Source organism: Danio aesculapii, chromosome 9 (assembly GCF_903798145.1).
Source record: "Danio aesculapii chromosome 9, fDanAes4.1, whole genome shotgun sequence".
NCBI classification, from domain to species: Eukaryota; Metazoa; Chordata; class Actinopteri; order Cypriniformes; family Danionidae; genus Danio; species Danio aesculapii.
The window spans coordinates 52544814-52571769 of NC_079443.1; the positions used below are offsets into that span (position 1 = coordinate 52544814).

Here is a 26956-nt window from a genome sequence, read left to right on the forward strand (position 1 = left end):
TTATAGAGCAGCGCATCATTGGATTGGCTCTTCAGTATTTGGACTCTCAGTAGTGATTATTAAACCACAGTGAACTGAGCTAAACTGAACTGAACTTAAACACTACAAACTGAACTACACTGTTCCTATTTACTATGACCCTACATTTTGACCCATATGACCCTATTTACTATGAATCTACATTGTATAAGCGCTATACAAATAAAGGTGAATTGAATTGAAGACCCCTCGGACACCCTGTAATTACCCTTTTAAAAGGAACGTGCTCAACACTGTTGGTAACACAATTACAGTAATATAAACGAGCCAATGAGCCAATACTGTAGTTTGCTAAAACTATATCTGTATATTATACTACTACACACCACAGTTTACTGTAGTAATAACTAAAGTATACTACAGTATTTATTACAGTTTATCAATTCACTATAGTTATTACTACAGTATGCTGAGGCATTCATTAACAAAAAAAAAAAAGTAATTCATAACCACTTGACTTTGCGCTCAGTAGTCGCACATGAGTAGTAAACCAGCATCATTAATGCATCAAGCTTTCCAGAAAACATGACAAAACAGATTGCTATCTCTTCTGCATGAGTCGAGTCCATTGAGAAACATCTCCTGAGGGATTTTTCACTGGCATTACAGCCACAAACGCCTCATTTGTGTCAGGTGACGACCACGGGACGTCCCAATAATCCTCCAGTCGGCTGGACCATATAAAAGCCATGCTAAAACAGCTCTGCGAATCTGCATGCAATGTTTCTGACACGCTAATAACATCGCGTGTAATTCTTAAACACACATTATTTATTCACACTCACACACACTGAGAGAGCGAGACTGTGTTTTTGCAGCAATGAATCGGCTGGTGATGGTGCTGTGCTGTTTTGGATGCGTGTACCTGTCGGAGGCTCAGTTTCCAAGAGTCTGCTGTACGGTGGAGGGAATCGTGTCTAAGGAGTGCTGTCCGGCGCTGGGATCTGATCCGGCAAACGTCTGCGGGCTGCTGGCGGGACGGGGAAACTGCAGTGACGTTCATGTGGACAGTAAACCCTGGGGAGGACCGTACAGTCTTAGGAACGTGGACGACAGGGAGAGATGGCCAACCAAGTTCTTCAACCGGACCTGCCGCTGCTTTGGTATGAGACAGAAAGATTATTATAAAGTTTCTGTTTAAAGCCATGTCAGCTACTAAGGCTAATTTCATAGCATTTCAAGATTAATAAATGGCAAGAACATTAATAAATATACAATTAAAAACAGCATTGTAAAATCTGCATTGTAAAAGCGCTGTACAAATAAAGGTGAATTGAATTGAATTAAAAATAGCAAACCAATGAAAACAAATTAGATATGTCCTTAAGAGAGTTAATTTCGGTCACACTTTATTTGATGGTCCGTTTGTTGAATTTAGGTTACACTGCATCTACTTGCTAACTGATTCTCATTAGATTACAAGTAGACTGTTAGGTTGGGGTTAGGGTTAGTGTAAGTTGACATGTACTTGCAAAGTCTCTTCTAGTCAGTTAAATGTCTGTTGAAGGAGCAGTATCAGCAGATATTAAGCAGACAGCCTACTAATACTCAAATGGACCATTAAAATAAAGTGTTACCTTAATTTCATTTAAAAAGTATGAGAGAAGGATGATTAGGGCTTCATGAAATTGGAAAAATCTGATATTGCTATATTTATTAGATAAATATCGTGATATGTATTGTTACATTCCCTTAATTCTGTCTAAGGGACCACTGGTGCGCAACAGAATGTTAGTGGAGTTTGTGTCAGCGATGAGGTCCCATGAGCAAAAGACTCAAGACTAGTCCAAAAGACTAAACAAAAGAAAACAAGATCACCCAAAGAGGAAAACACAATGCAAATTGAATAATAAAACAAAACAAAAGATTTATTTAATGATTAAGGGAGGATTTCAAGAGTTTAGAGAGAGAGTTCAAGCCAAAACAACAAACAAAAAAGTTCTCTAACTGATAGAACGGGAAGAAATAAATAATCTATCAAAGTAAAAGACAAAAATACAAATCAAAATACCCCCATACCCTTACTAACATAAACAGGAGAAGAAACAATTACAAAAAGAAAAATGGCACCCCCTCTCTCCTTACCCAATCCTAAGTTAAGTTTCACTGAATATAGTGAAAAATTATGGGAGTCTAAAATTTTAATTAAGTACCGAAATTAAATAAATCACAATGCTAAAAATGCTTTTCGTTGCTTTGTCTTAATTCTAGTCCAATATCTCAGACTTATGGATCGTGGCAAGTAAAAATATTGTTTTGTTTTCACCTTCAGAAGAAATGAAGTCAAAATTAAGAGTATTTCCTTGAAACAAGCTAAATTATCTGCCAAATTCATCTTTTTAGAAGTTGGAAATTTAGATATTTGGACTAGAAACAAGACAAAAATGTAAATTTGTGGTTGCATAAATCATATAAATGCCATATAAATAATTAGAATAATTCTTTGTTACACTCTAAGTTTGTGCACAAATGTTTCAAACTCTGTTGAATTGTTCAGTCACAGGTCTTAAAACACATGCAAAGGATAAACGTTCACTCTAATATGGTTAAACTTAGCAGTGACTCTACAAATCTGTGTTGTGTAGCTCCTGGACAACTATACTTCACACTCAACATTGCATATCTTGCGATGGGATTGCAGATGCACACATTGCGATATTGATGCTAAAACAATAGCAGCCCTAAAGAGGATTATTTATTGCTTTCTGACAGGAAATATATATATATATATATATATATATATATATATATATATATATATATATATATATATATATATATATATATATATATATATATATATATATATATATATATATATATATATATATATATATATATATATATATATATATATATATATATATATATATATATATATATATACATACACACACACACTTGTATTTATGCATTTACTATATGTGCATGTATATAAGAACTACATATATGAATGATAAATTTAATAATATTTATTTTATCGCATTATTATATTTCTTTTTTCTATATATTACTACTACTACTACTAATAATAATAATAATAATAATAATAAACTATATAAATGATCATCAATATTTATAATTATACATTTGCTTATTAAATAACTTTACTTTGGTTAAGTTTTATTATATAAATAAATAAATAAATAAATAAATACTATAAATATATCATTTTACAAGTATTAAACCAGGGTGCCCAAACTCCTGCAGTGTCCTGCAGATTTTAGCTTCAATTCACCTCAACACACCTGCACAGATGTTTCTAGAAAGCCTAGTAAGAGCTCGATTAGCTAGCGCAGGCGTGTCTGATTGGGATTGGAACTAGACTTTGCAGGACACCGGGCCTCCAGGACCAAGTTTGGGCACCCCTGTATTAAACTGCATGTACATTCAGTGATAAAAACAAAATGTACATGGTTATTTGTAAATGGAAACAATCCAACATATATTTTATACATAAGTGATACTACTTTATTTATTTATTTTCTATTTATTAATGTATTTTTGTGTGTCATTTCATTTTGTTCATGGGGAAGAGTTGGTAATATTAGTTTGTAATTTTCTAATAAAGCGATCCAGCTATTTCTATAATTGTTTAATAAAGAGAACAAAACAAAAATACATAATAAAACAAAAATAAAATTACTATTTAACATGATTTGTTTTGTTTACATAATTTGATTTTAATTAATATACAATTGAAGTTTAATATATTTTACTGTATACTGTAAACCTCTTAAAATGTAATTATTTTTTACAGCATTTAAAAAGAGTAAAATCACATTTAAATAAAATTAAAATACATCTTATTTAACATGAACTGCTGTTGTGAATTTCTCTAGTCTGGCTCACGGCACCAAACTGTTGTGAAATTCTAAGAAGAGCCCAAAAAACCAGGAAGAACTTTCGTGTGTCTTCAAAGCAGAATCATTTAATAAGAAGAACTCAGCGTGGCTGTGGCGTCGTCGAAAGAAAACTCAACTGTACAGCAAGCACTAGTTTTTTATACATTCTAAAACAAAGCATGCAAATGAAGTGTTGTTGTCGGCAGGATAAACTGCCTTTTATCTCATCAGCATGTAAGTCTGCAGAATGGATGAAACCTGGCCAGCTACTGACCACATAAAAGGGGTTTCTTAGAACTGAAAGTTTCACCCTAAGGCAAAGGCAGAAAACAGTGTGCAAAATTATGTTCTGGAGACCAGTCCCGTCTGACCAGTTGACCAAAAAGAGAAAACAATAGACACAGCCATGATGTGAAACTGACAATTTGCATTACATTGGAGACAGTCAGGGCGCAGAAAAACCAAGACATTTTAGGGTCTGTCGCACCAGTTTATATATTATATATATATATATATATATATATATATATATATATATATATATATATATATATATTATATATATATATATATCTATATATATATATATATATATATATATAAATATATATATATATTATATAAATATATATCTATATATATAAATATATATATATATATATATAAATATATATAGATATATATATATAAATATATATATATATATATAATAAATATATATTATAATATATATATATATATATATATAAATATATATATATATATATAAATATATATATATATATATATATATATATATATATATAAATATATATATATATATATATATATATATAAATATATATATATAAATATATATATATATATTATATATATAAATATATATAAATATATATATAAATATATATATAAATATATATATATATATATATATTATATATATATATATATATATATATATATATATATATATATATATATATATATATATATATATATATATATATATATATATATATATATATATATATATATATATATAATATATATATATATATATATATATATATAATATAAATTTATATTCCCACACTGCTCATTACATCTTTTTGTTGCTCAAGTTAATTAATATATATTTTTACAAATCAAATCAAATGCATCAAAGCTTTTGTTTAATGTAAAAGCCCCTTATCATGGAAAGCAGAATAATCACAGGTACACCATATCATCCGCTCATAGTCTCTAAATCTATATGCTCTTCTGCGCAGGAAACTTTGCCGGCTATAACTGTGGCGAGTGCAAGTTCGGCTGGACGGGGCTGAACTGTGACCAGCGTAAAGCTCCGGTGCTGCGGAAAGACATTCACTCTCTGAGTCCGGAGGAGCTGCAGGAGTTTCTGAACGCTCTGGATCTCAGCAAAACCACCGTTCATCCTGATTATATGATCGCCACACAGCACTGGCTCGGCCTGCTGGGACCCAACGGCACAGAACCACAGTTCAGCAACATCTCCATATACGACTTCTTCGTCTGGCAGCATTACTACTCCGTCAGAGACACGCTTCTGGGTCAGTAAAACCACTAGTAGATACTGCACAGTCACAAGAATGACTTCAGAATCATTTATCATTTATAGTTGGACCATTTTTGTGTTTTTTTTCTCATTTATTGATAGGCAGTGTTTCAAGTCATTGTTTTTATTGTATTATAATTTTGACAGCATAAAATAAATTCATGCATAAAGAACATTTACCACAGAATTTACTACAGAATCAATATAAAACATTTATATTTGTGTTGTCTTGTTTTTCACATTCATTGATAATAAATGTTTGTCACCGTTTTAGAGCTTTGTGATTTTGAAAGCACTGACAAAACACATACTACATTTTAGTAAAACTATACTACACTATTTACTGGTTTAGCAGTTCACTATAGTTAATACTTCTATATTGACATATTCGAACTCATTAATAGGCAAAGTTTTATTCACTGGGCTTTGTGATTATGAAAGCATTGACAAAATTCAGGCTTAAAAGAAAATACACCACATAATAATGTACCATTTTATATTTATTACTATATTATATTTAAAATATACCTGTGAAAGTTAAAAGATGGGTGACTTAAATTGTGAAATGCCCAAAGCGGCTTTCAAAAGAGGCATTTAGCATATAGTAAAATATACTTCTATAATAATAATTATAATATTAATAATAAATACATTGTAAAACTTGACTTTTCCAGACTAATGTTATAATTGCAGTATAATATAAAGAAAATGTGTATTGTAAATCTCTTAAAGTATTAGTATTAAAATATATTTACAGTATTCAATAACAAAAACAAAAAACACAATTACCATAATATTAATAACACCAACTACTAATAATGTTTTAATACCAACATATTAAAGAAAACAATGTTTTGCAGGACTTTCTTTGCTAAAAACTGCATTTTTCAGTTTCAATTTTAATATATTTTAAACAATTAAATTAAATCATCAATTTAAAAAAAACATTATAAAATTTTGAAAAAATAAAAGACTTTTATGGATGCATTAAAATGTTTTTGCTAATATTTTTATAAATTACAAACTTTGCAAAATTACACCAGAATACTTCAATTTCATTTCATCATTAAAAAGGAATCCAGAAAAATGAACAGAAATCAAAAAACAAAACATTTTAGACAGCCCTAATACTACAAATGATCAATTCATTCATTCAGAAACAAAAACTAATCGTGAAGAACTAGACTAGCAGGTAAAATATACCCTATGTGTTGTATTTTGTGCTTGTTCACCTTAACATGTTTTTTTTTCCGGCAGGTCCTGGACGTCCTTTTAAAGCCATTGACTTCTCGCACAAAGGCCCAGCTTTCATCACCTGGCACAGATATCACCTGCTCAGCCTGGAGAGAGAACTACAGGTCAGACCAAAACACCACATTTACACTTAATGGAAAACTGCTATTTTTTTCTTAGTGTAGAGCCTTAAATATGTTTGCATTTGATTTCAGATTTAAATTTCTAATTATTTTATGTACTTTTTTATTATTAAGCCGTTTTTACAGTATAGTTCGATTTTCATGACTCTAGAGCAGGGGTCACCAATCTCGGTCCTGGAAGGCCAGTGTCCCTCCAGGGTTTAGCTCCAACTTGCCTCAAAACACCTGCCTGGGTGTTTCAAGTACACCTAGTAAGACCTTGATTAGCTTGTTCAGGTGTGTTTGATTAGAGTTGGAGCTAAAACCTGCAGGACACCGGCCCTCCAGGAACAAGTTTGGTGACCCCTGCTCTAGAATCTCAGTTTTACTTTAGTTAGCTGCCAGTGTGAAATTAAATGCAAAAAGTTCAATTTTATTTTTATATAATATTTTATTGCTGCTTACTTTAGCAACACAACTACATAATTTATTATTATTTGAAAACTTTTGCCATTACATTAACTATAAAATCATCATTAAACACTGAAATAAATAAAGATATTATTCTCAGGAATTGAATGAGCTAGAATCTTAATTCCTCTAAACATTTTTAATCAAATGTATTTATTAATTGATTTCAAATTAAACAACTTTTGTTTGCTTGAAATAATAACACACTTTAAACTTCATTTTAACAACCTGTCGTGGCTATGAAGTAAAACAATATACGAAAGACATATGTGAACCTGGATCTAATGTTGCACAGGTATATTTACATGGTTAAACCTACTAATCTTTCTTTTTTTTTTTAAACAAAAATCCGTAGATTATTAAATATCATGGTCACACTTCACAATAAGGTAGCATTAGTTAATGATAGTTAAAGTATTCACTAACATGAAATAATAATGGACAATACTCGTCCATTTATTAATCATAGTTCACCATTTACTAATGCATTATTAAAACCCAAATTTATGCTAGTTAACATTAGTTTATGCACTGAGTTAACATGAACTACAATGAATGACTTTATTATCATTAACTAACATTTACATTAATGTACATAGTACATATACAATAACATAGTACATTAATACATTAACTAATACAACCTTTTTGAGGTGTTAGCAGATTATGTTAATATGAAAATATTTTGTAAATGTCATACTTTAAGTATATAAATTCAGTCTTTTATTAGTAGTTTGCATGGCTAATAACTTAATTTGTTCAATTTTAAATGTGATCAATTTTTCAACCCTCAGTTTCCAGATAATCAAAAAGTAGCATCTCAGATAAATATTGTCCTATACATTATTGTAAAGCTTAATTATTCAGCTCTTAAATGATGTATGAAAATCTCAGCTTCAAAACATTGACACTTATGACCAGTCACAAATCACATAACTGATCAATAACTGATATTTTCTTTTCACCTCAGAAACTGACGGGCAATGAGAACTTCGCCGTGCCATACTGGAACTTTGCGACAGGCCAGTCAGAGTGTGACGTGTGTACAGACTCTCTGCTGGGAGGACGAGACCCCAGTGACCCGTCCCGAATCAGCCCACGCTCACGCTTCGCTCGCTGGGGAGTCGTGTGTGACAGGTGCGCTCAGACCAAATACCTTATGGAGGGGAAAAACAAAATACAAACTAAAATGAGTACACTTTACAATAATATTCCATTAGCTAACCCTTTAGTGGCACAGGAAAATAAATATATACATCTCAGTTATGTTCCCCAGGGTCCTCCTGACCCCAAACATTTACAGACCAATTACATAAGGAAATATTACTGTAATTCTCATATGATAAACTATAGATAATCTAGCCACTTATCAACTTTGCAATTATGCAGTGTTTGGATATTTAGTACTTCTATCCATTTACTACTCGCAACTATGCCATAATTTGACTCATGCAAAATTGCTTTATTAAAACTAATAATACAAATTTAAAAACAAAAATTCTGACCAAAATTTAATATAGGAATAAATAAATATTAGGAATAAAATACTGTCATCTAAGGTTATATAAGGTATATATATATATAAAAATATCATTTTTCAGTTGTTTAATTTAATACTAACCTCACTTAATGAGAATGGTGGGCACAATATTTCCAGCACAAGGCATTTCTTGGTATAATTTTGAAGACTGCCACAGATCATGCTCTATGTTCAGTCGTGGGCTTTATTTTTAATGTACAGTATGTGAGTACCATAAAGGTGTAATATTGTGCCGTAAAATAAATCTGCTGCAACTAATACTATTGCTGTGATGTTAATCTAGCATAATAACCCCAGGGGTCGCAATCCACTGGAAAAAAAAAAAAAACAATTATTAAAAATAAAAAACCTGGTAAATCACATGTACATCAGTATTCACAGTCTTTGCTCAATACTTTGTTGATGCTCCTTTGGTAGCGATTACAGCCTCAAGTCTTTTTGAATATGCTGCCTGGAACACCTGTCTTTGGGAATTTTGCCCATTCCTCTTTGCAGTACCTCTCAAGCTCTATCAGGTTGGATAGGACGCGATGGTGTACAGCCATTTTCAGATCTCTCCAGAGTTGTTCAATAGGATTTAGGTCTGGGCCACTCAAGGACATTCACAGAGTTATTGTGAAGCCACTCCATTGATATTTTGGCGGTGTGCTTTGGGTCATTGTCCTGCTGGAAGATGAACCGTCTCCCCAGTCTGAGGTCAAGAGCACTCTGAAGCAGGTTTTCATTCAGGATGTCTCTGTACAGTCACTGCATTCATCTTTCCCTCTATCCTGACTAGTCTTCCAGTTCCTGCTGATGAAAAACATCCCCACAGCATGATGCTGCCACCACCAATCTTCACTGTAGGGATGCTATTAGCCTGGTGATGAAGCACTGCCTGATTTTCTCCAAACGTATCGCCTGGCGTTCACTCCAAAGAGTTCAATTTGAGTCTCATCAGACCAGAGAATTTAGTTTCTTATGGTCTGAGAGTCCTTCAGATGCCTTTTAGCTAATTCCAGGCAGGTAGTGGCTTCCGTCTGGCCACTCTACCATACAGGCCTGATTGGTGGATTACTGCACAGATGGTTGTCCTTCTGTAAGGTTCTCCTCTCTCCACAGAAGAACGCTGGAGCTCAGTGTGACCATCGGGTTATTAATCACCTCCCTGACTAAGGCCCTTCTCCCCGATCACTCAGCTTAGATGGTCGGCCAGCTCTAGGAAGAATCCTGGTGGTTTCAAACATCTTCCACTTACGGATGATGGAGGCCACTGTGCTCATTGGAACTTTCAGAGCAGCAGAAATGTTTTTGTAACATTCCCCAGCCTTGTGCCTCGAGACAATCCTGTCTCGCGGGTCTACAGACAATTCCTTTGTCTTCATGCTTGGTTTGTGCTTTGACATGCACTGTCAACCCTGGAACCTTATACAGTATAGACAGGTGTGAGCCTTTTCAAATCATGTCCAATCAACTGAATTGACCACAGGTGAACTCCAATGAAGCTGCTGAAACATCTCAAGAATGATCAGTGGAAACAGAATGTACCTGAGCTCAATTTAGAGCTACACACCACAGGCTGTCAATACTGATGTACATCTGATTCTTCAGCTTTTTTAATTATAATAAATTTGCAACAATTTCAAAAACTCTTTTTTCACATTGCCATTATGGGGGATTGTGTGAAAAATGTTGAGAAAATAATTAAATAAATTCAATCTATTTTGGAATAAGGCTGGAACAAAAAACAAATGTTTAAAAAGTGAAGCGCTATCAATACTTTCTGGATGCACTGTATATGATATTTTTGGACATTGTCTTGCGACCCCCACTTAGGGAACCACTGATCTAGAGAGCAGTTTATTTATTTATGTATGTATGTATGCATGTATGTATGTATGTAAGTTTTAATGCCATATCTGTAGCATTGGCTATATTCATGGCAACACTTGTAATGGGGAGCAGAACGAGACACATTTAGATAAGGCAGCACGATATTAGAAAAATCCATCATCGTGATATTTTGTTTTTCAGCAATATATTATTGCAATAAATTTCACCAGATAGATTCATTTGGTTTGATTGGGGTGATTTTGTAAGAGTGTGAATTATGCATAAAAAATAAATAAAAGAAAATCTGCAAGCAAGAATAATTACAATAGAGCAAAAAAAAAACAAAAACTGTGGTTTATGAGTTCTCTGTAGGGTCAAAAATTATACAGGCACAGAAATTGAACAATAAAAAAACACTGTACAGTTTTCATTGTATTAATTTGGTAAAATTGTTCTTCGTTAAAGTTACAAATGTACTTTTGTGCCCAAATGTTTTTAAACTCTTTTTAAATGTCTTTAAAAACACATGCAAATGATAAAGTTTCATTCTGTTATTAGTACTTTGCTATGACTCTACAAATCTCAAGCATCCTAAATTGTTGTGTTGATCGACTATAATCCCAAATCAACATTGCATATCCTACAATATCGATGCTGAAACCATTTATTGTGCAGCCCTACATTCAGCTATTGTAAACGATCCAGAACCATGCCAGCGTATGCTGTACAAATGTAATGACATGCATGTGTTTTCTTTCAGTCTGGATGAATATAATCGTCTGGTGACTCTGTGTAACGGCACAAACGAGGGATCTTTGCGCAGAGGAGCGACGTTGAGCACTAATGTGACTTTACCTACCATGAATGACGTGAGAAGTTGCCTGAACCTCAGAGACTTCGACAGTCCACCATATTTCACCAATTCCACCTTCAGCTTCAGGTAGACAGAGACTGCACAGTTCACCTATGAGTAAACACAATTCTGTCACGATACAAGGGAGTCTGAATGGGCTTTATAATGGCAAAAACACAAATAAAATATGATTGTTGACTGCAATTAAAATTTTCTCAAATATTTCTCAGGTGATGTTTAACAGAGCAAGGATGTTTTTCACAGTATTTCCGATTATATTTTTTTCTGGAGAAAGTCTTATTTAGCTTGGAAAATTGTCATTTTAACAGCAGTGTAATGATTAAATATCGTTTTACGCATGTTTATTAGCGCCATAAGCTCCAGTGGGTGTCAATGTGCCCGCTGTAGATGTCACTGTAGCAACATGCACCGTAACACTGTGAGTATTAAGTGGCACATATCAATGAAAACTGGACATACCACTAGAAGAGTCACTACACTCAGTGGCATGTGCCAGTGTCATCTGTACGTCAGATGTCGTGTCCCTTCATGCTAAAACTGGCCTTTTGTACAATCGCATGAAAACATAGTTGGCATGACCAAGATGTGACCTCAATCAAGATTGACCAAAAGAAAAAGGCCTTTAATCCCAGAGAGAAGATACCACCCACTGAGCTGCAGTCTTCAAAACTCGCAAGCAAAAATTTTAGATATGTAAAAAATGACCGAACAGAAAGCAAAATTAATGAACGCACAATGAAAAATGTGGTGATAACCACATAAAATGACGATTTTTTTTTTGTTAAATGTTTTTTTTTTTATTTATTTGAAATCTTTTTTTTTTTAATTGGTGTACTTAATTTTGGTCTAAAACTACTCGTTTGTTTGAATAATAAAGACACAAAATTAACTCCAGCATACTTCAAAGCATGTCAACTTGTAAGCAAAGACTCTAGATGTGCAATAAATGACAGCATAAAAGAGAGCAAAATGAGCGTGCAATTAAAATTGTGGTTACTGCATAGCTTTTTTATTTTTTTTTTCAATGCAAAACATTTTATCATCATTGATATTTTTTTAAAGATTTTTTTTTTTATTTGCAATCTTTTATTTTTTAATTACTATGTACTTATTTTTGTCCTAAAACTAAATATTTTTGATTGAATAATAAAGAAATAAAACCAACCATACATAACTTGCTTAATTACACTAGTTAAATCTTTAAAATGCACGTTAAAGTTGAATACTAGTATCTACTATATTGTTTAAATCTGTGCAATTTCTTTGTCAACATTTTGTGTAAATATAGCAATTTATAATTGGAAAATGTTTCTATATTTTTAAAATTGTTTATTCAGCTTGAAGTTTAAAAACATGAAGTTAAAAGTTAAACTAGCTGATTTTTTTTCCATATTGCAGTGTCTGAAATATGTCTGTGTAACGGAGGCCAGCTAGTAAGTGCTGTGCAGGTAAACCTCTCTCCTCTGACCTCTAAAGGTGCACTAGCGACAGACGCTAGAGGCCATGGTCTTTAACCTCCTTGTTAGAGCAACAGACTCCCATGAGAAAGGTCGCCTGTTCGATCTCAGCTCGGAGCGGGTTGGGGTGGTGTAGGACCAGCGGGGTTACATCTGCATTTTATTTCAGCTTTAATTAAAGTTTTAGTATTAAAGGTCTACTTATTTTATGAACTTTATCATTAAGCTGTTTTTATGACTCTACAAACTTTAGTTAGCTCCCAGTGTCAAAAATAAATGATGCAATAAATGTAATAAGTTCAATCTTATTTTTATATTATATATTTTATTTTTGTTTATTTCAGGAACATAACTAGATCTTATGTTTCAGTGTTTAATAATGGTTTCATCGTTAAACATTTGTTTGATAAAATTAATTTATTTTTATCAAATTCAATAATATTTGTTTGCATAAAAGATGTAAACTTAATTTTAACTACTTGTTACAGAAAAAAAATCTTTGTTTCATATAAGCTGAATACTACTATCTTGCAAAATGTCTAGACAAATATTATGTGCTGTAATCATGACAAAGAAAAAAGAAATTGGTTATTAAACCTATAAAAAAATATCTCTCTGATAACTTACTTGGGAAATTGCACAGGTTATTTTGTAATTTTGTCTCTGTAAGCCATTTTCAATGAAAATGTCTACCATAATACAAGTAATTTACCATCACGATAAGGAATGAAAATCAAAGACAATAATAAATAAACTTAAAGCAATATTTTATATTTCCTAATATTTTTTTGTCTTATTTTCATTAAAGAGAATTTATTGCACTTCTTTACAAGAAAAATAACCATCATCTAAACCTATTAACCCTATTGTATCATTTTAGTTTTTATATGTTTTGCTAATGTTTTATTCTACCTTTTTTTTTGAAGGAATGCACTGGAGGGGTATGATAAGCCTGATGGTGAGCTGGACACCTCGGTCTCCAATCTACACAACCTGGTTCATCAGTTCCTCAATGGGACTAGTGCACTCTCCCACTCTGCTGCCAATGACCCAATATTTCTGGTAATATAAACAAGAAATACTAAAATTACAAGAATATTACTATTCATAAACATGGATTCTGAATCACTCGAAGGTTAAGGCCCGTGCACACGAAGACGTTTTTGCTTGCGTTTTCCGTCGACGTGAAACGGTAAGCGCAACGTAAAAGCGTCTCGGTGTGTATGAGCCTTTATTCACACTTAGATAGTTAACCCGGTTTCATATTAATATTCATAAACACTGATTCTGATTTACTTTAAAGCTTTTCACACTTGGGATGGTTAATCCAGTTTCATTTTTACATCATAAACACTGATTCTGATTCACTCTGAGGCTTTTCACACTTAAGATAGTTAACCCGGTTTCATATTATTATTCATAAACACTGATTCGGATTCACTTTAAAGCTTTTCACACTTGGGATGGTTAATCCAGTTTCATTTTTACATCATAAACACTGATTCTGATTCACTCAGGCTTTTCACACTTAAGATAGATAACCCGGTTTCATGTTAACATTCATAAACACCTATTATGATTCACGCTAAGGCTTTTAACTCGTCAGATAGTCAAGCCTGTTTAATTTTTAAGTCTAGTGTACATGGGTTCATAATTTAGTATCTACATTCATCTTAAATGACAAGAATATTACTATTCATAAACATGGATTCTGAATCACTACGGTTATTCACACTTAGATGGTTAACCCTGTTTCACATTAATATTCATAAACACTGATTCTGATTCACTTTAAGGCTTTTCACACTTAAGATAATTAATCCTGTTTCATATTAATATTCATTAACACTGATTCTGATTCACTTTAAGGCTTTTCACACTTGAGATAATTAACCCTGTTTCATATTAATATTCATTAACACTAATTCTGATTCACTCTGAGGCTTTTCACACTTAAGATGATTAATCCAGTTTCATATTAATATTCATAAACACTGATTCTGAGTCACTCTAAGGCTTTTCACTCTTGGGATTGTTAACCCAGTTTCATTTTTAGGTCTAGTGTACATAGATTCATCATTTAATATCCACATTGCTCTTAAATTACAAGAACATTTCTATTCATAAACACGGACACTGAATCACGAAGGCTTTTCACACTTAAGATGGTTAACCCTGTTCCATATTAATATTCATAAACACTGATTCTGATTCACTTTAAGGCTTTTCACACTTGGAATAGTTAATCCAGTTTCATATTAAACACTGATTCAGAGTCAGTAAGGCTTTTAACAATTCAGATAGTTACCCTGTTTTATCTTTAAGCATAGTGTACATGAATTCATGATTAAATATCCACATTGCTCATAATTGACCAAATGCTAACAATTAATGCTGGATATTTTTACAATGGCGTTTCACAAATCCTGGATAAACAATTTGCATATTTGTGGTGTCAGTGTTCTGACTATAAAGGATAACTGCTAAACATAAAATGCAATACAAATCAATATCATCGATAATAGCTATCAAATTTATCCTGTATAGACTTGTTGTTGAAATGTAAAACCAAAGCTAACCTCACTTAAGTCCTTTCAACGTGTTTTCCATTTGACATTTTGCTGCTCACTGGTTGCTGCTACATGGGAATTTTTTATATTAAATAAATTAACGGTTACATTAGTTTTATTACGGTCTTCTGTCATAACCCTAACTCACCACGCACAGTAGGGTAAAAACAGTAATTGTTGTACAGTGTCGACAAAATTATGCAATATTAATGTGTCCAAAGCACGTGACAACAAAGCCCGCGAATTGTGACACTGTAGTATAATAACAATTAATATTTTTACAGTGCTGTGAAGGTTAATTTAGGATTGCTATAGGGGTAGACGTTAATAAATTAGAATTTATTGTGTAATTTAATAAATAAAGTAATATTTGGTACAACTATGGCTTTTCCATTACTGTGAGGTTGGTTTAGGGATGGGGTAAATGTTAATAAAATACAATTAACGGGAAATTTAATAAATAATATAAATAATTCTTGTTACGCAACCGTATCTCATCCAGCAACATGATTTAATGCAATACTAATTAGAAAAAAAAAACCAATTTAACACAAACACTTTAAAAACTATGTAATACAATTGTAGACTACTAGATCTGCAAGTGTGAAACCATACCTGGGGTTAATAACGACGATAATCCGAGGTTTTGCGCATTGTAAAAAAAAAAACCCGCTAATTTCTCTTTTACATCCAAACAGGTGCTCCACGCATTCACTGACGCCATATTTGATGAATGGATGAGACGCTTCCGTGAAAACGAAACTTTCCCGGATGAAATGGCTCCAATTGGACACAACAGGCATTACAATATGGTTCCCTTTTTCCCACCTGTGACCAATGAGGAGATTTACATCGCATCTGAACAGCTCGGATATTCATACTCCATCGACCTCGAAGGTAAACAAAAAAGGCTACTTCAAAAACAGTTCATACTTTACCTCTAAATGTAAAATATGTCATTATTTACTCGCACATATTGGATCAAAACGCATATTGCTGTTTTAAAGACTAGAACATAATGTCAAGTAAGTATTTATATATATTTATACGACGATGATCATGTTATTTTACAGTTTAATTGTTCAATTACTGTACTTGTATACTAACTTAGATTTTTATGCTTGCGATTTATAATAATTTATGCAGATGCACTGCATAGAGACTTGATTATCCCAGTTGATTTAAATTATTAAGATCTTCCAAAATAGAGCTATTCAGATCATGAATTATATCTATATTAATATCGCAATATACAGTTACAACATAAGTCAGAATTATTAGCTCCTCTGTATATTTCTTTTTAAAGGAAACATTTTTCCAACACATTACTAAACATATAGCTTTAATAACTCATTTCTAATAACTGATTTATTTTGTCTTTGCCATGATAACAGCACATATTTTACTAGATATTCTTCAAGACACTAGTATTCAGCTAAAAGTGACATTTAAACTAGGTTAATTAGGGTAAAGTTAGGTAATTAGGCAAGTTATTGTACTGTTTAACAGTGGTTTGTTCTTTAGACAATCCAAAACAAATATTGCTTAAGGGGGCTTATAATATTGACCTTAAAATGGTTTAAAAAAATAATAAAAGCTGCTTTTATTGTAGCCAAAATAAAACAAGACTTTCTCCAGAAGAAAAAATGTCATAGGAAATACTGTGAAAAATTCCTTGTTCATGTGGGAAATATTTGGAAAGCAGAACAAAATTCACAGGAGTAATAATTCTGACTTTAACTGTTTATCGCAGCAAAACAAAATATTCCAATGTCAGATTTTTCCAATATCGTGCAGCCCTAATTACAATAGAAAACAATGATATTACATTGCAGTAATATTTTGCTAATTGTATTGTATTATACAGCAGAAGAGACTCTTAATTCAAAAACTAAATCTTAATGCTAATATACCTTTTATTTATGTTTCTTTTTTCCAGAACTGGACAACAGACCTGCTATGTTTTTGCTGGGCAGCACACTGGGAGGAATATTTCTAGGTCTGCTCCTCCTGTTGATCGTGTTGGTGTTGTACATTCAGCAGAGGAGAAAACGCGAGTTTGAGCCACTCCTGAACGCTGAGTTCACAAACACAAAATACTCAGGGGAGGCATAACTAACACACACAAACACACTGAATTTAAATTCTGTTTATTTTAATTAATAACAATTGTAATTTAATAAAACTGATTATTATATGCCATTAAAAATTGTTTTGAATTTGAATTTCTTAATTCCAACTTGAACATTGAACATCTGAAATTTAAGACACAAATAAATTTTTTGTACCCTGCAGGTATGTGATTCTCGAAGGCCAATTTTAATATATATATATATATATATATATATATATATATATATATATATATATATATATATATATATATATATATATATATATATATATATATATATATATACACACACGCACGCACGCACGCACGCACGCACGCACGCACGCACACACACACACACGGTTGAAGTCAGAATTATTAGCCCCCCTGTGATTTTTTTTATTTATTTATTTTTTATTTTTTTAAATATTTCCCAAATGATGTTTAACAGAGCAAAGAAATTTTCACAGTATTTCCTATAATATTTTTTCTTCTGGAGAAAGTCTTATTTGTTTTATTTCGGCTAGAATAAAAACAGTTTTTAATTTTTTTTAAAACCATTTTAATATCAAAATTATTAGTCCCTTTAAGATATTTTTTTCGATAGTCTACAGAACAAACCATCTTTATACAATAACTTGCCTAATTACCCAAACCTGCCTAATTACCCTAATTAATAGAAGTGTCTTGAAAAATATCCAGTAAAATAATATTTACTGTCATCATGGCAAAGATAAAATAAATCAGTTATTACAAATGAGTCATTAAAACTATTATGTTTAGAAATGTGTTAAAGAAATCTGCTCTCCGTTAAACAGAAATTGGGGAAAAAATAAACGGGGGCTAATAATTCAGGGGGCCTAATAATTCTTCAACTGTATTTATATATATATAAATAATGGGCAGTAAAAAGACGATCATGAAATATTGTGCTGTTAACTTCCATGTGCAGCCATAGGTGTCTATTAAAATATGTCTACATATGAGTTTAATTTACATTAGGCAAAAACTCCAGTTTTTAGCTGTTTTCAGACCCCCAAACTCGCACCCTGTGCATAACCATAAATCAGGCAGAGGTAAGTGATTCTTACACAGGCTTGGATTAAGAATTCAGAGGCCCCTGGGCACAATGTCTTATAGGGCCCCCTACCTGGCCGCACCCCTGTATTTGAATTAAAAAAAAGATTGATATAATATTTTTTTAAATAAAATTAATCTATAATGTATTGCCCGCATTTTTAAAATAAATGATATATATTTCTAGTTTACAAATATTTAACTTATTTTTAAAGCATTTAAAAGCATACTTTGAAAAAAGAATACTAATAAAACTAGTGAAAATTAATAGATTTTAATATACCTGTTTAAGTTCTCTGAATCAGTACAAAAACATTTATATTTAAGGGTATTTTTAATGTATAACTTCTACAAACTTATAACGCATGTGATTTGGATATAACACCTCTCCAATCTAGGTTATATATGAGTCATCACTATGAGTCCTCCATAATACACACATTTATTAATGATTCCTACTTGTCTTCCTTGTAATGAAGAGTAGGCAAAATCTGATATGTAGTGGGGGAAAAAAGAAGAACGTGTTCATCAGATGCTGGATTTGAACCAAGTTCATGATCGATCGTGTCAAAACATGTTGCCATGTGCTTTACGAGCTACGCTACTCACGCTGCTGTCTGCTGACCCTTTAGATGTGTTGTCTCTGTCGATAAAGTGGTACTGGGCAGGAATGACTCAACTAGCTCATTCCAACGAGGTGCGCTATTTGCACTTAGCTAAAATAGACACTCCAACAGCTATACCCCCCCCACCCCCCCACCCCCAAGTGTGCACAGGCCCCTGCGCCTGTGCCCATAATGCCCACTGTGTTCTTACACACAGGCTCATTCTGAAAATGTAGCCCTATATACATTTCTGGAGAATTATGTAACCAGAGGTGCATATGGCTGCATTTCGTCTTTAAAACGAATGCTACGGGGCGGTATGAGGCTGTTCCTTTTCTCGCTTACCAGCTGACCACTTACCTCTGTATGGACGGCTTTTCTGCTGTTACCAGTTTGCCCGGCGGCTCGCAACGTACATCTGTGGACTTGATACACAGATCGAAGTTGACTGCAACAACAGGGTTTGAGTCCGATGAAGAACAGTTCCAGAAAGCAGATGAGACAAAAACAAAAGGCAAAAATAAAATAAACGTTTATAAAATAAAGTAAATAACAGGGTGAGAATGGTAAAATCTGAAAACATGGTAAAAATCAGGCGAGAGCTCTTCCTTTTTTCTGGATTGCTTTTGAAAACACTATTGGTTGGGTTTAGGGAAGAAGGAGAATGGGTCAGTCGATCAGTCAGTCAGTCAGCCAGTCAGTCAACAGCAGCCTCTGGTGGATTTACGGAAATGTATATGGGGTACATAATCAGAATGAGCCTGGGTTGGGTCCTTAGTTTGAAATGTAATCTAAAATATCTGAAGTTTGAACATGCGTCAATATAAATCAGCCTAAATTTAAGATGTTCAATATTCAAATGAAGAAATTCAAAGCATTTTTAATGGCAAATAATCAGTTTTATTAAATCAGAATTGTAAATAATTCAACTGAACACATTTTAAATTCTGATTGTTTTGGCATATTTTAAGCTCCATACAAATCCAGATGCTTTCAGGTGCTCTCCAGGTAGAGCGTTCACCAGGTTTTAAGAACAGAACTGCTGTAAAACACTGATAATGATGAAAAAAAACACCTCAGTAAATCATAAACTCTTTTGATGGTGATTCAGAATAAAAGAGGAGAAATTATTTTGTGTGCTGAATTATATGAGCTGCCATGAAGAGCACAGGTACACTAAACCAGGGGTGCTCAACCCTGTTCCTGGAGATCTACCTTCCTGCAGATTTCAGTTGCAGCCCATATCAAACACACCTGCCTGTAATTATGAAGTGCTGTTCAGGTTCTAATGAATTAGTTCATTGTGTTTGAGTTGGAGCTGAACTCTGTAGGAAGATAGATCTACAGGAACACGGTTGAGCAGCCCTGCACTAAACAGTTCAAAAGTCTGGGATTAGTATGATTCCTGTTAAGTAATACATTCAATCATCAAGCACTTGTTTAATTGATTAATTAGGGATTTAAATATGTTTATAACGTCACAAAAGATTTTATTTATTTATAAATATGACATTCTTTTGAATTTTGTTCATCAAAAGATCTTGAAAGTAAAGATTAATTAAAAATATAAAATAATAAAACTATCAGAAATGATTCTTCATCATCAAATCTGAAGATTACAGCTCTTAAACTTTTAATCACAGCAATAAATGACATTTAGACCTTTTTTATATGGTGTTTTTGACTTATCATTTTAAATGACTATTTAATATAATATAATATAACAATAATAATAGGAAAAAAGTTTATTGTTATATTATATTATATTACTGTTTTCCTGTATTTTTTGGTCAAATAAATTAGTTCAAATCTTACAGACCCCAAACTCTTTAATAATACTGTAAATCTATATTTAATTAACAAAAATTGTGAAAATCTTTAAGAATTAGTTTCTGGGATACATATATATATATATATATATATATATATATATATATATATATACATATATATATATATATATATATATACATATATACATATATACATATATATATACATATATACATATATACATATATATATATACATATATACATATATATATATATACATATATATATATATATACATATATATATATATATATACATATATATATATATATACATATATATATATATATATACATATATATATATATATATATACATATATATATATATATATATACATATATATATATATATACATATATATATATATATACATATATATATATATACATACATATATATATATATACATATATATACATATATATATATATATATATATATATATATATATACATATATATATATATATATATATATATATATATATATATATATATATATATATATATATATAGAATTGTGAACATTAAGTACACAGTAAACTATCAAACTTGTAATAATAATAATAATAATAATAATAATAATAATAATAATAATAATAATAATAATATCCAGCATTGACAATATATATATATATGTGTGTGTGTGTGTGTATATATATATATATATATATATATGTCAATGCTGGATATTATTATTATTATTAAAAGTTTGATAGTTTACTGTGTACTTAATGTTCACAATTCTACATTACAAATTCATTCATTCATTCCTTTTCCTTCGGCTTAGTCTCTATTTCAGAGGTCGCCACAGAGGAATGAACCACCAACTATTCCAACATATGTTTTACACAGCAGATACCCTTTCAGCCGCAACCCAGAATTGGAAAACACCATGCATGCACACACACACACACACACACACACACACACACACACACAATGACCAAATAATTTTTTTTTTCCCTTTCGGCTTAGTCCCTTTATTTTTCAGAGGTCACCACAGCTAAATGAACCGCCAACTATTCCAGCATATGTTTTAGGCAGCGGATGCCCTTCCAGCTGCAACCCATCACTGGGAAACACCCATACACTTTCACATTCACACACTACGGCCAATTAAATTCATCAATTGCCCTATAAGCGCATGTGTTTGGACTGTGGGGAAACCGGAGCACCCAGAGGAAACCCACGCCAACACGGGGAGAACATGCAAACTACACACAGAAACGCCAACTGACCCAGTGAGGACTCAAACCAGCGACCTTCTTGCTGTGAGGCGACAGTGCTAACCACTGAGCCAGCCCTACAAAAATTCATTTTTCCTTTACTATGGTAAAGGTCAAATTCCTGCACTGCTATAGTTGTATAAGGAGCCATTCACCCAGAGTTGACTCTTTACACACTTCATGTGACCCATCATGTGATGCTTTATGTAAAGAAAAGATTAAGATTAAAGCAGTGAAATATCCTCCTGCCCGCTCGAGCTCATGAAGCTCCTTCATGTGACCGATCTTTATATTGCGACACTGGGAAACACAACCGGCAGTCAGATTTCAGGAGATTAACAAACACATGCTTGAAGTTCAGTCCGTTCTCAGACTTTACGGCTGCACTGTATGAAACATAGAAACATCTGTGTGTTTTGTGGAAGAAATACAACATAGCCACTGTATATTATGAAAACATTATGATTTTTTGGGTGAGTTATTAACGTAAATTAAAACTTTGTGCCTGGATTAAACTATTAAATGTAAACACGTTAAATAAATAAATAAAAAAATTGTAATTTTATTATTAAACTAAATTACTATGGTTTATTTCTTTATTTAATTATCAAAAAGGGGTATAATTCACCCAAAAATGAAGATTTGCTGTTAGTTTACTCACCCTCAGGCCATCCAAGTACTGTAAATGTGTTGTTTTAAGTATATTATTAAAGATGAAATGGGTTCATGGTGATTCATAAGGCAAGTTAATGTCTACTGGTAGCCCATACAAACAAAACAAAATCAATTCTGCCTATATGAAAACAAAAATATAGTAAATTACGGTAAATACTATAGTGTTTGTGAGCCATACTATAGTAAAGTACTTTCTAAACTGTACAAATAGTAAATAGTTGGTGTGGGAACACAACAACTATATTAATATAAGCAATTGACCCAGTTTTCTATAACTATAGGGTATATTATGCTACAATACACCACAATATAAAAAAGCATACTACAGTATTTATTACAGTTTATCAGTTCACTAGTTAATATTACAATATGCTGGAGCATTCATTAAAGTGTTGTAAAAACTACTACATCTATTATACATGTTACTATATTATGGTTCAGAAACACTAGTATTTACTATATATTACTGTAATATTTGTTTTCATGTGGGTTTTGACTCAGATACATTGAGGTCTGATGAAGAGAAACAAATACTCTGCCAGAAATGTAATCATCATTATCATATATTATTTTTAAAATTATCCATTAATCGTATTTTATATACATCTACACCTACCCCAACCCTAAACACAACCCTCAGAGTAATGTAAGAACAGTACTTATACCATGTATTGCTCATATTACTAATTAAATTACCCATTAAATATGTTTTACTAATGTCTACCCCTAAACACAACACTCAGAGTAATGTAAAAACAGTAATTATACCATGTATTGCTCATATTACTAATTAAATTACCCATTAAAATGTTTTACTAATGTCTACCCCTAAACACAAGGCTCAGAGTAATGTAAAAACAAAATTTATACCTAGTATTGTTCATATTGTTAATTAAATTACCCATTAAATTGTGTTATTAACATCTACCCCTAAACACAAGGCTCAGAGTAATGTAAATACAGTAATTATACAAAGTATTGCTCATACTATGTATTAAATTACCCATTAAATTGTGTTTTATTAACGTCTACCCATAAACACAAGGCTCAGAGTAATGTAAATACAGTAATTATACCAAGTATTGCTCATACTATGTATTAAATTACCCATTAAATTGTGTTTTATTAACATCTACCCCTAAACACAACCCTCAGAGTAATGTAAATACAGTAATTATACAAAGTATTGTTCATATATTAATTAAATTACCCGTTAAATTGTGTTTTTATTAACATCTACCCCTAAACACAAGGCTCAGAGTAATGTAAATACAGTAATCATACAAAGTATTGCTCATATTATGTATTAAATTACCCATTAAATTGTGTTTTATTAACATCTACCCCTAAACACAACCCTCAGAGTAATGTAAATACAGTAATTATACAAAGTATTGCTCATACTATGTATTAAATAACCCGTTACATTGTGTTTTATTAACATCTACCCCTAAACACAACCCTCAGAGTAATGTAAATACAGTAATTATACCATGTATTGCTCACACTATGTATTAAATTACCCATTAAATTGTGTTTTATTAACATCTACCCCTAAACACAACCCTCAGAGTAAAGTAAAAATATTAATTACTGTTGTACCGTGTATTGATGTGACTAACCACAGCTGTATCCCTTCTAGTACTGCACAAATCAGCCCATTTCAGCTGTGTGTCATTTATAAAACATCCTGAATGAGAAGATAATAAAATTATGAATGAATAATTTTGCTTTTAAATAAAACAGTGAACACAATACAAACATTGTCTTCAAAATACTTTAGATTTAGCTGGTGGCAAACTTCACAATCAACAGTGAAGAATCAGTTTTGCTGCACAAAGTTGATGAATTTATAGCACCAAAACATTTGTCTTTAGTATGTACATAACACACTGTAAAAAGAGACTTGTTTACTTTAAAAAGTGAGTAAACCTGTTGCTTTTAAAGTGATTACTTTATATTAAAAACGTGAATGAACCCATTGCCTTAATGTATTAAATAAACTACGGAGATAATTATAAAAATGAAGTAGTCTACTCAACATTTCTGTTACATTGGGTTTACTTCATTTTTTAAAGTAATGTCAACTTGTCACTTTAAGTAAAGTAACATTGATTTTTACATTGCAGGAGTATTAAGGAGAAATGAATAGAAATAATGAAATAACTGCCTGTTTTACAATAAAACTAAATGACATTCATATAAAACTTTTGTATTAAACCCAGCATTTCTTTGGACATTTTCTATTCATCATGAATAATTCTGAATTATTCTAACTAATCATTTATTTAGAATGATGTTGTCCAGATGTGAATTAGTTGTATTTATGGGTACCTATAACCACACTACCTAGCAAAGGTCTTGTCGCCGATCCAAGTTTTAAGAACAGCAAATAATAACTCGATCATTTGGTATCAGAAGTGGCTCATATGAAAGGCAAAGGCCTCTAGATTACACTTATTTTACCACAATAAAATATGATCATGCCTTAATTTTCAATTACTTCATTAGGACAGTAAGGTCTGACTCTGCTTAGACAAAAGTCTTGTCACTGAACCTTCAATAATGTCCAGTATAGAATATGTGGTCATGCTGCAGTGGAAAAAGAATGAATATTGTGTCTGACTCCATCATGAGCTTGGAGGACTGCATCCATACATCTCTGCAATGACTCAAATCACTGATTAATAAAGTCATCTGGAATGCCAAAGAAAGCGTTCTTGCAGGACTCCCAGAGTTCAACAAGAGTCTTTGTGTTCATCTTCAACGTCTCCTCCATCTTACCTCAGACATGCTCAATAATGTTCATGTCTGGTGACTGGGCTGGCCAATCCTGGAGCACCTTGACCTTCTTTGCTTTCAGGAACTTTGATGTGGAGGCTGAAGTATGAGAAGGAGCGCTATCCTGCTGGAGAATTTGCCCTCTCCTGTGGTTTGTAATGTAATGGGCAGCACAAATGTCTTGATACCTCAGGCTGTTGATGTTGCCATCCACTCTGCAGATCTCTCACACGCCCCCATACTGAATGTAACCCCAAACCATGATTTTTCCTTCACCAAACTTGACTGATTTCTGTGAGAATCCTGGCTCTATACTGGTTCCAGTAGGTCTTCTGCTGTATTTGTGATGATTAAGATGCAGTTCAACTGCTGATTCAGCAGAAAAATCCACCTTCTGACACTTTTCCAAATGATCCACTTTTCCAAATTAGAAGTCAAGTTATTATTTGATGCTCTTACAACCGGGATCAACAGCAAGACTTCTGTCAGGCAGTGTATATGTTTCACTGTTTCAAAGTAGATTTTGCATATCTTAACGTCAATGTGCTGACATTCTCAAAGAAAACTAGACAAGCAAAAAAGCTGAAAGTTTGTAAAATGTAAAATAATAACATTTATGCTGCTAAATTCACTTCCTAATCTGTAAATACTTTTACCAGTAAAATATCCACATAATTGTAACATGATTAACTGTCGAAATCGACTAAATTGATAATAGAAATGTATAAAAAAGGCAAATATTTTTCAAAGCGTTATATTTAACACTAAAAATAGCTTTAAAAAAAAAACCATCACTGCACTTACAGTGGAAAACAGTACGAAAAGTGTTCAGACTCCATTAAACTTTTCACTCTTTGTTATATTGCTGCCATTTGCTAAAATCATTTAAGTTTAATTTAATTAATGTACACGCAGCACCACATATTGACAGAAAAACACAGAGATTTTGACATTTTTGCAGATTAATTAAAAAAGAAAAACTGAAATATCACATTCAGAGCCTAAGTATTCAGACCCTTTGCTTGGTATTTAGTAGAAGCCCTCATTTGATCTAATACAGCCAGGAGTCTTTTTGGGAAAGATGCAACAAGTTTTTCGCACCT

General features: G+C 32.1%; 1 protein-coding gene across 1 annotated transcript; it reads left to right on the top strand.

The window, feature by feature from the left end:
- The first annotated feature begins 767 nt into the window (after nt 1-767).
- On the top strand, nt 768-17731 carry dct (dopachrome tautomerase). The gene is made up of 8 exons (XM_056466046.1): nt 768-1142; nt 5153-5452; nt 6715-6815; nt 8254-8420; nt 11396-11575; nt 13893-14028; nt 16235-16433; nt 17476-17731. The coding sequence occupies exons 1-8, from the start codon at nt 860-862 to the stop codon at nt 17649-17651; spliced, it is 1542 nt and encodes a 513-aa protein (XP_056322021.1). The 5' UTR covers nt 768-859; the 3' UTR covers nt 17652-17731.
- Nucleotides 17732-26956: the final 9225 nt, after the last annotated feature.

Excerpts from the sequence above, each read along its gene's own strand:
- dct (XM_056466046.1), top strand. The coding sequence starts at position 860 with ATGAATCGGCTGGTGATGGTGCTGTGCTGTTTTGGATGCGTGTACCTG. Across the intron at positions 8,421-11,395 it reads TGGGGAGTCGTGTGTGACAG|TCTGGATGAATATAATCGTC; the intron begins GTGCGCTCAGAC and ends GTTTTCTTTCAG. Across the intron at positions 16,434-17,475 it reads ATACTCCATCGACCTCGAAG|AACTGGACAACAGACCTGCT; the intron begins GTAAACAAAAAA and ends TCTTTTTTCCAG.